At 58.8% G+C, this 16,460-nt stretch overlaps 2 protein-coding genes across 4 annotated transcripts in view; one reads left to right on the top strand and one right to left on the bottom strand.

The window, feature by feature from the left end:
- Positions 1-3,046: 3,046 nt before the first annotated feature.
- DERL3 (derlin 3) lies at positions 3,047-5,345 on the top strand. 2 transcript variants are annotated; one of them, XM_045887206.3, is made up of 7 exons: positions 3,047-3,157; positions 3,271-3,336; positions 3,417-3,490; positions 3,610-3,703; positions 4,189-4,384; positions 4,895-4,985; positions 5,091-5,345. In XM_045887206.3, the coding sequence occupies exons 1-7, from the start codon at positions 3,065-3,067 to the stop codon at positions 5,170-5,172; spliced, it is 696 nt and encodes a 231-aa protein (XP_045743162.1). In that variant the 5' UTR covers positions 3,047-3,064; the 3' UTR covers positions 5,173-5,345. The 2 variants fall into 2 exon arrangements, with proteins under 2 accessions (XP_045743162.1, XP_064434143.1); XM_064578073.1 differs by having other exon boundaries at positions 4,189-4,985; positions 5,091-5,312.
- Positions 5,346-7,539: 2,194 nt separating this feature from the next.
- SMARCB1 (SWI/SNF related, matrix associated, actin dependent regulator of chromatin, subfamily b, member 1) overlaps positions 7,540-16,460 on the bottom strand; it is a 36,505-nt gene continuing 27,584 nt past the window's right edge. For both annotated transcript variants that reach the window (XM_045887204.3, XM_045887205.3), the window contains exons 7-9: positions 15,669-15,859; positions 8,265-8,396; positions 7,540-7,875 (exon numbers count right to left, since the gene is read on the bottom strand). In XM_045887204.3, coding sequence (XP_045743160.1) covers positions 7,836-7,875; positions 8,265-8,396; positions 15,669-15,859 — 363 coding nt within the window. In that variant the 3' untranslated portion in view covers positions 7,540-7,835. The remainder of the gene's footprint in view (positions 7,876-8,264; positions 8,397-15,668; positions 15,860-16,460) is intronic.

The following is a 16,460-nucleotide window of genomic DNA, read 5'->3' as shown; positions in this document are numbered from 1 at the left end:
CAGAAAGGGGCATGTTTATGTCAAAAGGAAAACACCGCAAGGCCCGAGAGGCAGCTTGAGGAGCAGGGCTCATTGTCACCTTGCCCAGGGACCACAGGCCCTCCTTCAGCCACATCCTCAGCCCAGGAGGGAGGGTGGGCCCAGCTGGCAGGTCTGCCTGCTTAGGACGGGCAGGCAAATAGACATTAGCATCCGGCACACTGCCTACCTACATCTCTAGGCCCCTGGGACCGTGGGGTGTCCAGGGCTTCTCTCCATAAATAACTGTCTGCAGGTGCCTGAGTCAGAGAAGTGGACCTGCCCTGGGCCTGACACCGGACAGGAAAAGCCTGGACTGGTGACGGAGATCTGCCTCAGGCTCTGCTGGGCCTCCTGCCGGGCCTCAGTTTCCCCATCTGAGAATACCCAGGCTTCTGAGGAGGGAGCATCTGCAGTGGAATCCAGCCACTGTTCCCCTGGATGTCCCATTCAGCTGGCAGTCCCCACCTATCCCGGCCTCCCGGGGAATGTGCTTCTCCGTCCCCAAGCCAGGCGCCTGCCTTATCGGCCCCAATCAAAGGGGAGACAGATGCCCCTGTCTGCAATGACAGCCCCTCCTATTAGCCCCGGCCTGACCCTGAGTGGAGGGCCCAGAGCTTGCTGGGTGCCTGGAGGCAGGAATAACCTCCACTTACCCATGCTGACATGAAACCTGACCTCCCTGGATGGCTTTCATGAATGGCAGGCGCCAGCTCTGGCGTCTGAGGCTCTGCATCCCCACCCTGCTGCCCTGCCTCCACCTGATGGGATCTACTCTGCGGGGCCCACCTCAAACATGACCTTGGCCTGATTCGCTGGAAAATGGAGGCCAGCGGGGGGGAGGGGGGGGCTGGGGGGGGCTCCCACCACCCGAACTCTCAGCACATTGGTCCAATTCCCCCTGTATCAGGCCAGACCTGTTCTCACTCCAGAGCCAAATGCACATCCCCCTTCAATGCTTCCAGCCTCTCCCTCCCCTCCCCTGGGGACTCCTTGAGCCACTCCCTAGGGAACCCCTTTTAGCACCCTTGTTTTCTTAGGATCCACCTGAGATAACTTTGTCAGCTGGTTCTCGGCCTTTCCAATCTCCTCGGGGGACTTCAGGGCCCTGTCCAGGGCATGCTGCATCTCCTACACTTACGTCCACACCTGAGCTCCCCATGTTGGTAAAGGCACATCTGTTGTGGACACCTTCCTCTCCCTCCTATCCTCCATAATCCTGGTTACAGGGGCCTTGGCATGGCTGCATCCCACTGTCTGTTCCCAGGCCTCATCTCTGTGAGCTTCTCACTGCCTTGCTCCTGAAGCTCTTTCTTGGCTCAGCTCTTGGAAGCCCTCTCCAGCCTCCCCTGGCCTCCCTGGCCAGGTCTGCCTTCTCTGACTGTGGAAGGGTAAGCTGCCCAGGCGGGGCCTCTTCTCTTCTCCGTTTAGCCTTGCTCCTTGGACCCCTCATGCAGGCCCAAGACTACAAATTCCATTGGCCTACTGAGGACTGACATCCACAACTGGACTGCCTGGCCAATCTCTCCCCCAACACCACCCTTGGATTTCTCCAGGTGGATGTCACACAGATGCCCCAAACTCAACAAGGCCAGAATGGGATTCCATCTGCCTGCCTTTTCCCGAAGCGTTTTTCATCTCAGTAAAGGCCACCACCCTCCATCCGCCCTGTGGCTCAGACAGTCAAGTCACCCTTGGTTCCTCTCTCACAGCTCTGTCCCATCCATGGGCAAACCCACCTCCCACCCCTCCCCCACTCTCCAGGCTCCACCCTGCCCAAGCCACCACGTGCCTTGCCGCCTCCCCCTGCTCCCGGATTCTTCTGACAGTCTACTGTCCTTGCAGCAGCCACAGGGACATCTTTAAAGTGACAGTCAAGTGTCACTTGCTCACAGAGGCTTCCCAGATCACCCCATCTACAGTGATGGCTCACTACCCAACCCTCCACTCTTGGCATTATTTGCATCAGTTCACTGTCCTGTGAACACCAGCTCTCATATTAGTACAGGCCTATGACTGCCTGTCTTCTCATCTTTTCTTGGCTGCTGTATCTCCCACATCCAGAAAAGCACAGTCTGTGTTGAAGGTTGACTTAATGAATGAATAAACGGAGTTTCTCTTTTCCATCAAAATGATGAGGCCCTGGGGCGCCTGAGTGGCTCAGTCGGTTAAGCGTCTGCCTTCGGCTCAGGTCATGGTTCCAGGGTCCTGGGATCGAGCCCCACATCGGGCTCCCTCCTCGAGGGGAAGCCTGCTTCTCCCTCTCCCACTCCCCCTGCTTGTGTTCCTGCTCTGTGTCTCTGTCAAATAAATAAATAAAATCTTTCAAAAAAAAGAAACGATGAGGCCCTCTCCAGGCCGCCCACTTGCTCTGGCCAGTGTCGGCACTCTGGGGTCCTTGGGAAGACTCCCCGCAGGAGTCCGCGCGCGGTGAAGTGGACCGCGGCGGGGGTGGGGGGTGGCTGGACACAGTGCTGAGCGCCTCCTCTGTTGTGGGCCAGGTGGCACTGATTGGCTCTCAGTAGGGGAGAAAGACCGGACCGAGTCGCTGCCGCCCCAGGGGGCCTCACAGAGCCTCCAGACCAGACTCGCATTGGTCCCGCCTTGCCCACGCCCCAGGGTGACCCCGCCCCTTCCGGTCTCAGTTACTCGGTCCCGTCTCATCTTCACTCTCGGAGTAATCTTAGCCCCGCCCCCAAAGTCTTGTGGGTCCTTGCTGTTGGTTCTCTCTAGCTTGCCGCGAAGCGACCCGTTCCTCATTGGCCACACGTTCTCCCGCGCCACCACGACAGCCATCACAACAACCGCCACGTGCTCACCTGTGGGGCCTGCTCTTTGGTCCCGAGTCCCGAGCCGCCCACTCCCCTGTCCCGCCCTCGGCTTCCCGCTTCCTCCTCCTATTGGTTACCGGGCCCAGGGCCCCTCCCTCGGCCCTGAGCGCGCTGCGCCTCCGACGCGGATTGGCCGAATTCGGGAGTGAGGCGGGGTTTGGAGGCGGGTTAAAGAGCGTGCAGCAGGTTGCGCCACGCGTGTCAGAGAAGTTTCAATGGCGTGGCAGGGGCTGACGGCCGAGTTCCTGCAGGTGCCCGCGGTGACGCGGGCCTATACCGCGGCCTGCGTCCTTACCACCGCTGCTGTGGTAAGCTGGCCGGGCGGGCGGGGGTGTCTCCATGGCTGCAGCCCGGGAGGGGTGTCGTCATGGTTACCGCTGGATTCCCGGGGGAAGCACCTGACGCGCCCCTGGTTCCGCAGCAACTGGAGCTCCTCAGCCCCTTCCAGCTCTATTTCAACCCGCACCTCGTGTTCCGGAAGTTCCAGGTGAGGCGGCCCCACCCATTGCACCTGACAGGCCCTGCCTGCCCTGCGCCTGACCTCCTGCCTTCCCTCCATCTCCGTAGGTCTGGAGGCTCGTCACCAACTTCCTCTTCTTCGGGCCCCTGGGATTCAGCTTCTTCTTCAACATGCTCTTCGTGTATCCTGCCCCGCGCGGACCCAGGCGTAGGGCGGTGGGCGGCTCGCGGGGCTGGAGGGCGGCCCGGAGTGGGGAAACTGAGGCTCCGCCCTGTGACACTTCCTTTACGGAGGCCGCAGGTTCCGCTACTGCCGCATGCTGGAGGAGGGCTCCTTCCGCGGCCGCACAGCCGACTTCGTCTTCATGTTTCTCTTCGGGGGCGTCCTCATGACCGTATCCTTCCCGGGCTCTGAAACTTCAGGCCGCAGCGCCTCTGGGGCCAGCCTGTGCTGGCCCTGGGGCCTGACATGAGCGCCCGGGCCGGGGAGGGACAGAGTAGTTCACTCCAGCTTAGGATGTATTTAGCGTACATCGTGTGCTCAGCTCCGGAGGTCAGCGCCAGCTTTTCAGTGCTGTACACAAAATACCACAGGGTGATGTGCAGGAGAGCCAGGTGGGGTACTGGCTGCGTACCCTGCATGCCAGTAGCCAGGAGAAACTGGGGCAATGACGGCAGTGTTTGGAGGCTGGGGCGCGGTGGACAAGCAGGGCAGATCACGGGGGGCCTGAAGTGTGGCCTTTGATTGGAATGGCACATAGGGGTGATGAGGGAAGGGAAACTAGGGAGGATTCCAGGGGGCTCGCAAGTCAGAGGTGTCCTGGGCAGGGGCTCTGAGGCCTGCACCAGAAGGCCTCCAGCACCTTGACTCTGGCTCAAGCTGCTAGGGCTCCTGGGCAGCCTGTTCTTCTTGGGCCAGGCCCTCACAGTCATGCTGGTGTATGTATGGAGCCGCCGAAACCCCCGAGTGAGGGTCAACTTCTTCGGCCTCCTCACCTTCCAGGCACCATTCCTGCCCTGGGCACTCATGGGATTCTCTCTGCTGCTGGGCAACTCGATTCTCGTGGACCTGCTGGGTGAGCCTGCCTGTGCACTTGCCCTCCCCAGACAGGCCTGTGTGCTGTGCCAGAGCCCTCCCTCCCACCCGCACTGGACCTCTCACCTGTCCTCCCACCCCCCCCTTCCTGCCCTGCTAGCTCCTCTGTTCTGGCCCCTGAACAAGCCAGCCAGCTACAGGCTCCCCATCTTCGGTGTACTGATGCCCATGTGGGTCCTGACCAGGGTGGGGATAGGTGTGTCAAGTTCGCAGCCTTGGCTCTATTCCTCCCCTGTTCTCAGGCCCTCCCCTCCCCAGGTCCTGCCCACTTCTGGGCCAGGTAAGCCTGTCCTTCAGGGTCAACCCTGCTCTCCCACCCTGGGGTGGGGGCTGGCAGTCTGTGCAGAACACTGGGCTCATACTCTGGGGCCTGAGGTTGCCTGGCCTGACTGTGCCTCCGGAACTGTGACTGGAGGCAGGGAGCAGGCTATGCTGGCCTCAGGCTCTGGACTGTGGAGAGTGGCCTCAGCCATTCATGGCTCTCCTACAGGGATTGCTGTGGGCCACATTTACTACTTCCTAGAGGATGTCTTCCCCAACCAACCTGGAGGCAAGAGGCTGCTGCTGACCCCCAGCTTCCTGTGAGTGCTAGAGATGACAATTCTCCCGCTGCCCTCCCTCAGATGGCTTCCTATACCAGTGGGGATGCCTGCTGGCCTCAGCTCAGCATGGGCCCCTCCCTACAGGAAGCTGCTACTGGATGCCCCACAGGAGGACCCCGATTACCTGCCCCTCCCAGAGGAGCAGCCAGGACCCCTGCAGCAATGACCCTACCCAGGGCCAAGGCCAGCCCCAACCCCAGCGGCCTGTTTTCCTGGCCTCTGGTAGGCCTCCATTCCACCCCTAACTCCCGCTTACAGGAGAGCAACCTGTCCTGGAGACTGGGCTGGTGCCCAGGGCCCACCCAAATAAACAGAATGACCTGCGTCTCTTTGCCCACAGCACTGGCTCCCTGCCTTGGCTGGCCACATCCTTCCACGCTGGGCAGGTGTTACTGGCCTTGATCTAGGGCCACCAAGCCTGGTCTGCCCTCTCAGACCAATTGTAGGTGGTAGGATGGGAAGCCCAGAGGGGGTCAAGAACCTGCCCACAGTTGCCCAGCAGCTTTGAGCTCACAGATGGCATACTCGGGGTTCTCACTCCAGCTTTGCCAATGCCTTAATGGAGCCTTGGGCAAATCCTACCTGCACTGATCTCTGCTCCGGGCCAGGCAGCAGGGGGCTGGCCAGGTCTCATTGGCTGGGGCCAGGACTGGGATGTCCCTGTCATGCCAAGCCCAGTTTGCAGGGGCTCCTGCCCGTGGTACCCTCAGGCTGATGCCTCACTTGGCTCCTCCTGTCCCTTAGTGGCAACAAGTGGACCTTTGCCCCACTTTCCAGCTGAGCAGTCAATGGACTTGGCCAAGGCTCCATGGGGTCAGGTGCGGCAGAGGGCCAGGACCAGGTCCTCTGCCCTTTCTGCAATCCCAAAGCTTTGAGAAGTTTTCATCTTGGCAGAGTTCTACAAAGCTCTCTCCCTTATGTTTTTAGCTGAGAACCATGGGAGCCTGATCTGATCCCACAGCTCACTTTTTTCTTTGGTAAAGCGGGCACTAGACACCCTGACCAACTTTCCTCATTGCCCTAGACCAGTCGGAACTCTGTTTTATTCCTGGATGATAAGCAGCATAGGGGCTCCTCCAGCTGCAGGCTGTCACATTCACGGATGGCCTAAATATTCACCATGGAGTCTGACCTTAATTTTGAAGGGAAACCGCGTGGAGTCGCAGCTGGCTCTGCAGCAGTGCGCCAAGTGAGGGCTCAGCCTCTGGGCGGGCCTGGTGGGCTGGCCTGCCCAGAGGGGCTGAGGTGGGCAGTTTCATTCCATCCCACCAGTTGTAGGGGCACATGGACCAAGCAAACCGTTCAGCAATGGAGCCCACTTGTCTCCAAGGCCAGCGGAGCCTGGGCCTGGAGTCTTCCTCTTTGTTCAGGGCCTTCCAGTGAAGCCCAACCATCTCCTTGCTGTGGAGCTCCAGCAAGCTGCACTCCTGGATGAAGGGCAAGGGGCTTGAGTACAAACTCCCTGGGAGGTAGGAGCCGTCATGTCCCAGGACATGATCATAGGACCCCCAGCCCAGAGGGCCCGGCCCATCTACCCCTATTATCCTGGTAATCAAGACCCCAATTCCTACTCAAGAGCTCTGCCCTTGGCCAGTGTGGGGCTCAGGTTGGAAGCCAGGTGGCATCATGCTCCTGCCATGCTCCTGGGGAGCAGAGCAGCCCTAACCTGACAGCGAAGACCTAGCAGCACCTGAAGGCACCAGCCCAGAGCTGGGGGTCTGTTCTCTTCGGTAAGACTGCAGCTGTGTGCCCAACTCACCAAGCGCTGCTCGGCTCCGCGAGGAGACCCACACATGCCACCCTCACGCAGCCCACATCCCTTCTGTAGAGTGGGGACACTTCCACATGAGACAAGGATGCAGACGGGGCAAGCAGCTCACTGGAGGCAGAGCTGAGGAGAGGCCCAGGGCGATGCCTCCTCCTCGACACACCACATCCCCCCCACGGCCGGCCCTAGGCAGGTGTGCTGCTCCGCGCGCCTCACTGCTCACCCGGCCTGAGAGAAGGGCTGGCCTGGCCCATGGCACCAGCCGGGGTGCAGCTGGAACAGCCAGGCGTGGGCCCTCGGGCACCCAGGCTGCTGACACCCCCGGAGCACCCACGAAGGACATGGCTGCTGCAAGGGACTCCAGAGAAGCAATGCTCCGGGGGGGGGGGGGGGGCGCGACAACAGTCTGGACACAGCAGAGCCCAAAGACAGCAGGAAAGCCTAAGCGGCTTCGCGAGGCCAAGCTAAGGGGGCGGGGCGGGGCTGTCACTGCAAGGTAAGCGGGCCTCCTGCCCTCTGAGCCTCGTGACCTCAATTCTGTCCGTCGGTACGAGGACGGCACAGGTGGCGGGCGGCGGGCCTGAGGAATGCACGACTGTGCTGCCGTTGGCCTTGGCTGCAGCCGTATCAGCCCCAACCTGCCCAGCTGGGGTTCCGAGGCCCAGGAGGGCGAGAGGCCTGGCATGCCAACCTTGGCCACACACCACCCAAGCCAGACCCTGCTCCTCGTCCCCTCTATTTTTATGCTACCACTTTGAAAAAATGGAACATGACCTGTTGTCTTTATTTAAAAAGTGTTGCTAGCCCTACCTGGGGCTCCTATACAAAAACAAAACACAACCCAAAAACGAGGCCTCTTTCTGACCAGAGACTTGGGTGGGGACTGGGGCTCAACAAATGGAATGTGTGCCCAGGGAAGGGTGAGTGGAAGCCCTCCCCACACCCCATGCTTCTCAGGATGGCCCCGGCCTGCCCCCTTGGCCGCCCTCCTTTCCAGAAGATGAAGGAGAGGTGGTCCGATCTTCTGAACGCTCCGTGGGAGCCATGCACCGATGGGCTGGTTACCAGGCTGGGGCAGTGTTGGCAAGACGCCTCATACGCCTGCAGGAGGAGAGCAGGCGGTGACCCAGATCCCCCGGGGATCTCTAGTGCAGCCAGGGGAGTGGGGACAGAGACAGGACATGGAAAGGGGCGGGGTCCCCAGCCCCTTGCTTGCTCTGAGCCTGTCTGCTGCTTAAGGCCCTGAGGCTGCCCTCTCTCCAGCTTGCTCAGGTCCTGTCTACCTCTCCAGGGCTCCAGACACGCAGGTCTGGGCTGTGGTCAGACCCAACCTGAGGGCTTAGTTCTGTTCCCGGCAGGGAAACCCACCCAGGGGCTAGACTGGGACTTACCACTCAGGGGCCTGCCTCTGGCAACTCGGTACCCTCCCAGAAACCAGGTCACCTTTGGGCAGAGCCAGCTGTAGGGAGCCTGGGGGGGGTCAGGGGTACCTTGTGTTCCTGTCCTGGTCGCGGATCTTCTTTTCCATCTCGGCGTCCGTCAGAGTCTCCAGCAGCGGGCACCACTGGTCAGCATCACCTGTGTTCCGGATGGCAATCTCCACCGTGGGTAGGGGGTTCTCACTGTGGGCCGGGGTGGGGTGGGGGGGTAGTAACTGCTAGTGCACAGAGCAGCAGCTAGAAAGGCCACCAGAAACCAGCGTCCACCCCCTGCCAGAACACTGAAGCCAGGGCACGGCAGGAAGGCCCAGGCCTTTCCTGCCACCTCCTCTGCCTCCTCCCTACTGGGCCGTTTCCGTGCCTGGCTCCTCAGAACAGCACTCCTGAGAGGAGTGGCCTGGTCATCACCGGTCACGCAAACGTCAAGGCAGAGTCACTGGAGATGCCAGGTCCCCCCACAACAACAGCTTCTCTTCAAAGCACTCTCAAACAGGCCCTTTGTTGCTGCCTAGGTGTCTCTGGTCTATAAGCCTGGGGAGGGCATTCCCCATGACCAGTGTTGCTGGGGAGGCAGGGGAGGGCGGTCTACCCCACTCAGTGCCCAGGACCTGGACCCACCAGCCTCGACACCTCATCACTGAAGGCCGCTGGGCCGGCCTGCTCCTGAATATTCTGCACACTTGCCCCTCAGCCCACTTCACTGGTCCAACTAAATCCCAGAGAGCTGGGCTATTTGCTTAGGGCAGACAGCTGGGCCTGGGACCCTGGTCCCCTGGTCCCCTGATCACTACACTCCACAGCCCCTCAGTGACCACCCCGATGGCCACCTGTGCACCCTCTTGCCAAGGAGACACAGCGTGGGTGTGTGTGTGGGGGGGCAGACACACACAGGAGCACCATGGGAGGGAGGACACAGCTGAGCTGCCGCCTCTCTGGGCCTTGGTTTCCAAGCCTATGTGACAGGAGGCTGAAGAGGCAAGGATGCTTCAGAGCTGACAGCTCAAACTCCTGGCCTGGCAGGCAAGCCTCAGAGCATGGCCCTAACACTGACCTCTCCCAGCCCCTTCCCACCGTCACCACCCCGGCCTCACCAGGCCCTTTTCTCTGTCCTCCAGCTGGGCGTCCTGCACCTGTGTCCCAAGGCTCAGCACCCCCAGGCCAGCCCTGCTCCACTGCAGCCCTATCAGGTGTCTGCCCACCTGCAGGACACGGCTCACTCTGGGAAGACTAAAGGCGGGCAGGGCCCAGGGGAGGCACCTGGAGGACATGGAAAGAATAAAAGGGGATGGGCCCCTGATCTGGCGGCCTTGGTTTTGATACTTCATCTGGGAAACAGGAAAAGTATCATGGCTGTGACAGCTTTTCGGAGGATTACTATTAGTTAAAGCAGCCAATGTACGTCCACCGAAGGAACTCCCTATGGGCCAGGCGCCTTGTCATGGAGTCTCCCTGTAACGTGTACCCAAGGTTGTGAGTGGCCCACTGGAAAGGGGCATCCACGCAGGCCTGACTAGAGGCTCTGCTCCTCACGCTGCCAGCTGACCCACAGCGGCCGAGGGCCTGCTCCAGCCTCCCCTGGGCTACTCTCCTCAGCCGGGAGTCCCAGCGTGTGGGCTGAGGCTGTCACCACAACCCAGGGCTACCCCTGGCTCCTCTGCAGAAGTGGGGCTCAGCTCTTGCTGCCGAAGCTAGGCCCCAAAGCCCCAGCTTGTGCTGGTGACTCAGAGGCCAGTGACAGGGGCAGTGCCAAGCCCCCACCCGTGCTTCCCCGAGGCCAGCCCTCCTCAGGAGCTCCTTACAGCTCTTCTGCAGCCAGTGCAGTGGTTTGGCAATCCTGAGCCCCCCAGCCACAGACCCAAACATCATTCCTCACCTCAAGGGCTCCCGGCCGCCTTCCTCGGGAGGACAGACATGAAAGGCGCCAAGCCCACGCTGAGGGGAGCAAAACATGTTTTTCTCTTAATTTAAACAAGAGCTGTGAGTAGGTCCTGGAGGCCCCTTTGTTTACCTCCCCTTGGCTCTGGGAAGATTCCACTCCAGTGGGTTTGTTCTAAAATAAGAACTAGCTCGATCCAACCCTGTAAGAATGGGCCTAGAGCCAGCAGGCCTGCCTCGGGTTTGGGACAAATACACAGGCGGGGGAGTCACCTTGCCTCCCACTCCTCTGAGCGGATTCTGCATCATGGCTTCAAGGTTACCTGGGATCCCAGATGCTCCTACCACCCTGCAGAGTCCAGGTGGCGACACAGAGCCTAGGCAGGAGAGGGCTGTGGCTGAGGTGACAGACGGCCCGGGGCCATAGCTTGTAGGGTTATCTTTGGGTGATCTTACTGTTACGCCCTCACGTGATACAAAATGCCAGCCAAGAAGCACTACTATACCCACTTCACAAAGGAGAAGGACAGAATCTTGGAGGGAAATGACCTGTCTACGGCCACTCAACTGGGAGCAGGGGGGACAAAACTTGACATCACCCTCCTCTTCATGGTCAACTGATTTTTACATGGTGTCAAAGTCCACAAAATGGGGAAAGAGCAGTCTTTCCAACAAATGGCGCCGGGACAAGATGACCTGCTGGGTTAGGCAGCAGTTTCGTAGGCATCGCATTAAAAAGAGCACAGGTGGGGGCTCCTGGCTGACTCAGTTGGTGGAGCGTGCAACTCTTGATCTCCGGGTTGTGAGTTCGAACTCCACGCTGGATGTAGAGATTACTTAAAAATAAAATCTTACAAAAAAAAGCACAGGCAACAAAAGAAAAAATAAAGGACTACATTAAAATTTAAAACTTTTGTGCTTCAGGGGCACCTGGCTGGCTCAGTCAGTGGAGCATTCGACTCTCGATCTCGCAGTTGTAGGTTCAAGCCCCACCACGCTGGGTGTGGAGATTACTTAAAAAATAAATAAATAAAATGTAAAACAAAACAAAAAAAAAAATAAAACTTTTGTGCTTCAAAGGACACTGTCATGAAAGTGGAAAGACAAACCGCAAAGTGGGAGAAAATATTTGCAAATCATATCTCTGATAAGGAACTCATATCTAGACTATATAAAGAACACTTACAACTCAATAATAAAAATACAAATGACCCAATTAAAAAACAGGGGACTTGAGCAGCCATTTTTCCAAAGGTGATATACAAATGCCCAATGGCACCTGAGAAGATGCTCAAGGTCATTAGTGGCCAGGGAAATGCCAATCAAAACCATGAGATCTCCCACCCCCTTCCCCTAGGATGGCTAGAATCAACAAGTCAGATAACAGATGTTGCTCGAGGACGTGGAGAGACCAGAAGCCTGGCTCTGCTGGTAGGAAAGTAAAATGGGGTGGCTCCTCTGGAAAGGGGTTGGGCAGTCCCTCCAAACGTTAAACAAGCTATCACGTGACCCAGCAATTCCACTCCTAGCATCTACCCAAGAGCACTGAAAAGAGGTGTTGAAACAAGAACTTGTACACGAATGCTTGCAGCACTACTCTTTAACAGCCAAAAAGTGACAACCCAACTGTCCATCAACTGCTGACTGGGTAAATAAAATAGGGTCCATCTGTATGACAAGATCTTAGCCCCAAAAAGGAATGAGGCTCCGATACAGGCTACCACAGGGAGCCGTGATACTAAGAAGCCAGCCACAAAAGATCACGTGTTCTAGGATTCTATTTATATTGAGTACCCAGAACAGGCAAGGCGATGGAAAGCAGATCAGTAGGTGTCCAGGGCTGAGAGCCGTGGGGGCAGGGCGATGGCCGGGAAAGGGGGCGAGGCTTCCTTTGGGGTGATGGAAACGCTCTCGAACTGTGATGGCTGCACCACTGCGGATCCTACAAAGCTCATGCTAGCTGGCTGGACTGTCCCGTACGCACACTATACCTCAAGGAAGTGGTTCTAACAACGGACAAGCAGGCAAGCAAGCGCTGCAGCCGTCAGGTGGGCAGAGTTCCAGCAGTAACCTCTGTGGCTCCTGGTCAACAAGTCCAAAGTGACCCTGGTGTCTCTCAGCCCTGAGACGCACCAGTGACACTGCCTCTCTGTCCCCCATCAGGCCCAGCTGCCAGGTTCTCTGGCAGGTTCCCTTGCCTGTCCCCAGCTTCCTCCCGGCCAGCACTCTGCCCGGCCACCTCCCTCCGGGGTTTCATGCTCCCTGCCGATTACCTTCGGTGGCCACACCCAAGTCTCCTCTACTAGACAGCGTACTGTTTCTTCTCTGCCCCCAGCCGCAGGTACAGGAGGGGGCAGGAACTCTGCTGATGCAATTTTTCTCATAGGTAGCAGCTCGCGGGTTTGGGTGAATGTCTGACAGCCTCGCATGGACTGCTCAGCCCAGGCCCTTCCCGTAGTGGAGCCCTGTCTCCCTCCTCCCACTTACCATCTTTGTTCCATTCCGCGGGCCCCTGGACATGTGTGTTGTTCCAGTTCAGCTCTCCTCTAGGAGCTTGGGGCCCCCAATCTACTTGCCACATGCCGTGCCCCTCCTCATGCCTGCCCACATCAGGCCTGCTCCCCCCACGGCTGAAGGGAAGCCTGTTCTCTGCCCTGGCTCCCTTGACTTATCTGTGGGCATTCTGCCTCCGCTCACATGTGCCCTGTGACCAGCAGCTCGCCTTGCTCCACCGCGGACACAACTCAGTGCCACCATCGCTGAGGAAGGCACTGGAGCCCAACAGTGGGCTCGGTCTGGGGGCAGACAGACGGCACTGGCTTGCGGAAAGTCAGAGCATTTACAACACAGGATGACGGAGGCCCAGGACTTAAAGCCCCTTTTAAGGAGTCATGTGACTCAGCAGTTGCCAAGCTTTGGGTGTAGCAGAGACCAGGCCGGGGCTCCTGGTCCCACCCTCCATAGACCAAGTGGTCCCTGGCCCTGGAGACGTGGTAGCCCACTCTACTCTCCCCAGGCAGTGGCCCAGAGAGAAGGACTGACACTGGTCTCCCTGGGGAGAGTCAAGAGCAATTGGAGGGGCGCTTGGGTGGCTCAGTCGTTAAGCATCTGCCTTTGGCTCAGGTCATGGTCCCAGGGTCCTGGGATCGAGCCCCGCATCGGGCTCCCTGCTCCGCGGGAAGCCTGCTTCTCCCTCTCCCACTCCCCCTGCTTGTGTTCCCTCTCTCACTGTGTCTCTGTCAAATAAATAAAATCTTTAAAAAAAAGAGCGGCTGGAGCTCCCAAAGGATGGCGTGGTGCAGTGGTGATAATGTGGGTCAGGGTCAAGAGACAGAAGTTGCAGTCCCCTTCCTTGCTTGCCTTACAAGGCCACAGTTCTGTCCCCTGGACGATGAAGCCAGCCTCTGACCCTAAGCTCCCCTTTCTGTCCTGCAAGCTCTCTCCAGGGCGTCCAGCTGCCCAGGCCACACACAGCACACACGACGGGCTGGGCCTAGTAGGAGGAGTTCAGGAGGCCTGGTCAGCTGGGAAAACACAAGCAGCCGTCCCGATGCCAGAGAGGCGCTGAGGCTGCCTCCCAGATCCCAGGCAGGCTGTGTCCCATGGGCCGGGGCTGCTGGCGGGGGGATGTGTGCTCACCCCGGTCTCCGGCAAGCGGCCCTGCCTTCCATTCCAAGGACGTGAAACCTGCATACTGAGCACTCGCTGAGTGCAGCGGCCCGGGGCTCTGCGATGCCCCCATCCACCCAGCTGGAATTCATTAAGTGGCTTCTGAGATGGAGGGGCGGGGGGGATCGTCTGTAAGTCCTGACCTGCCGCCACCAGGGACTCCCGAGGGGGGCCTGCTCTGGAACTGTCTGGCACACTGCCAACGGCCTGAAGCCTTGGCGGGGGCTCTTAGGAGGCGGGGGCTCTTAGGAGGACAAAACATGTTTGCAGAGGAATGAGGGCGGGGCTCATCTGGTCTGATCACCCCGGGATCAGAGCAGGAGGGACACCACCACATATCCCGCCACCCTCCGGGTCTTGCTGCTTTGAGCAGCATGACAACCGCACCCCACACAGCATTTGCCAGTCAGAATGTGGATTCTGACCCAATCAGCATCTCGGGGATAAGGTACCTGGGGTCGATGTCACTCCCATGACCTGTGCCACATCACCACCTCCCAGGACCCCGGGGGGCACTCCAGGGAGCGAGGCCACCCCAGCCTGGCCTTCAGGCCCATCGGCCTGGCTCAAGCACAGCATGAACGGACATGCACGGCCGCACCTCCAGCCAGACTCTTCACAAGAGCGAGACGCCGCCACATCGTGGCTCACAGACGCCTCCGCCCAGGCAGGGCCTGGACCCTGTCTGTGAAGCAAGACCACCTGGTCGGCAGGGCTGCTGGGAGGTTACGGGAGGGAACATATGTGCTGTCTCAGCCCAGATGCCGGGAGTGCAGGCGGTGCTTGGACCCCCACGGAGCTCAGTGGTTTCCCGGGGCCAGGACCTCAAGGCCTGAAAGTGTACAGTCATTCCTTCTCTCTTGCTCACATTTACAGGAAGCAGTCAGAAAGCAGCCTCCTGGGATTTCTGGGAAAATCAGCTGAGACACAAACATACTCACGAGCTCCATTAACTGTCCTATCTTTGCAAAAAGACCTTGGTACGGGCTCCTCATGTGCCATTTTGGGCTCCCGTCCCTGAGTAATGTTTGCCAAATGTAGACGATGACAGTTTGATGAGCAGAATAAATCCTAACATCCTGTTTTGATGCAGGGATACTCCACGCCACCCCCAGACTGCACTTTCCCAAGGGTTGAAAAGGAGCTCAGGGAACAGGATGTGGCTCTTTATCTTTCATGGCCCCCAGTTCGGGGTCCAGCCAACATGGGTGCTCAACTAATCTCTGACTTAATGACGGAGAGCTAGAATAGTAGAAAGAAACTGCTGGGGACGCCTGGGTGGCTCAGTCGTTAAGCATCTGCCTTCGGCTCAGGTCATGATCCCAGGGTCCTGGGATCGAGCCCCGCATCGGGCTCCCTGCTCCGCGGGAAGCCTGCTTCTCCCTCTCCCTCTCCCCTTGCTTGTGTTCCCTCTCTCGCTGTCTCTCTCTGTCAAATAAATAAATAAAATCTTCAAAAAAAAAAAAGAAAGAAACTGCTGGAGATCCCGGACTCTCACGAGCTGGGGAGGGCTGTTTGGGACAGCCCTTATTTGAGATAGAAAGCAAGTCCATCAGATGACAGCTCCTGGGGTGGGCGATCAGTACCTGACGGAGGGAAGAGTGTGGGCAAGAGTACAGAGGCAGCGGGGCGGGAGCGTGCAGAGGAGCTGCTGGTAGCCGAGCGTGGCCCTGGGCAGCTGCGGCGGGGGACACACTATTGGGTAGAGGGGGCAGATACACCCCCCCCACCGTGATGAGGATGGGGAGCCCTGCTACTGAGACACATGAGGCAGGAGGAGCGAGCCAACAAAGGGCCGCTGATCAGCTAAGGCTCCAGAGAGACCCGAAAGCGTCACCACACATAGGGAGCCGTCTTTTCCCCAAAACATGTTTGCAGAGGAATGAGGGCGGGGCTCATCTGGTCTCCTACCTGAATGCATAGGTCTTCTGATGCCAGCTCAGCTGTCCCCGGATGCTGTATGCAATGGTGGTGACGAACTCCCCGCCCAGCCCCAGCTCTGAGCACAGCTTCAGGGCAAATTTCTCTGGTGAGTTCTCCTTCTCTGACATGTCCCACTCAAACTGGTCCACCAGCGAAATGTTTCCCACGTGGATGTTCAGCTGGGGCAAGAACCAAAGAACACAAATGAGAGGAGTCAGAACGGTGCCCAGCCTTGGGAGGCCTCAAGGAGGTGGGACAGCCCACTAGGGAGCCACCAGGCCAGGCTGGACCCTGCCCACAACTTACTAGCTAAGAACTGGGGCTGGCCCTTGTCCTTCTGGCCACAGGTCCCCATCCAGAAAACGGGAGATGACACCGCATACCTACTGGGACTGCCACAAGGGGCTCTGGCTCAAGACATGGCACAGTCACCCATCTTACTTAGTAAGTGTGATCACAGATGCACACCCCACTTGAATAGCCCACAAGGCACCCGCAAAGCCTGGGTGGGCAGCAGAGGCCCATGGCCAGCCCCGCCCACCACGCTCCCAGCAGACATCCTGCTGACATGCAACCTGCCGCCAGGAGAGGAGAGTCCGGGCCCTGTCTGTGCAGCACCCAGACCAAGACGGACACAGCCGGAGCCCCAGGAGCTCCCCACCGACAGCTGCACTCAGAAGCACCATCTTTACTCGTCACACCACAGATGAGCAGGCCTGCTCTGAAACAGGAAGGACTCATCAGGGTCTGGCTGTGTTCACTGGGCGCCGTGTCCACGAG

The sequence above is a fragment of the Mirounga angustirostris genome, unplaced genomic scaffold (assembly GCF_029215605.1).
Source record: "Mirounga angustirostris isolate CCGP_5_RB_7025 unplaced genomic scaffold, mMirAng1.0.hap1 SCAF_14, whole genome shotgun sequence".
NCBI classification, from domain to species: Eukaryota; Metazoa; Chordata; class Mammalia; order Carnivora; family Phocidae; genus Mirounga; species Mirounga angustirostris.
This window is presented reverse-complemented; position numbering and strand designations above follow the sequence as displayed.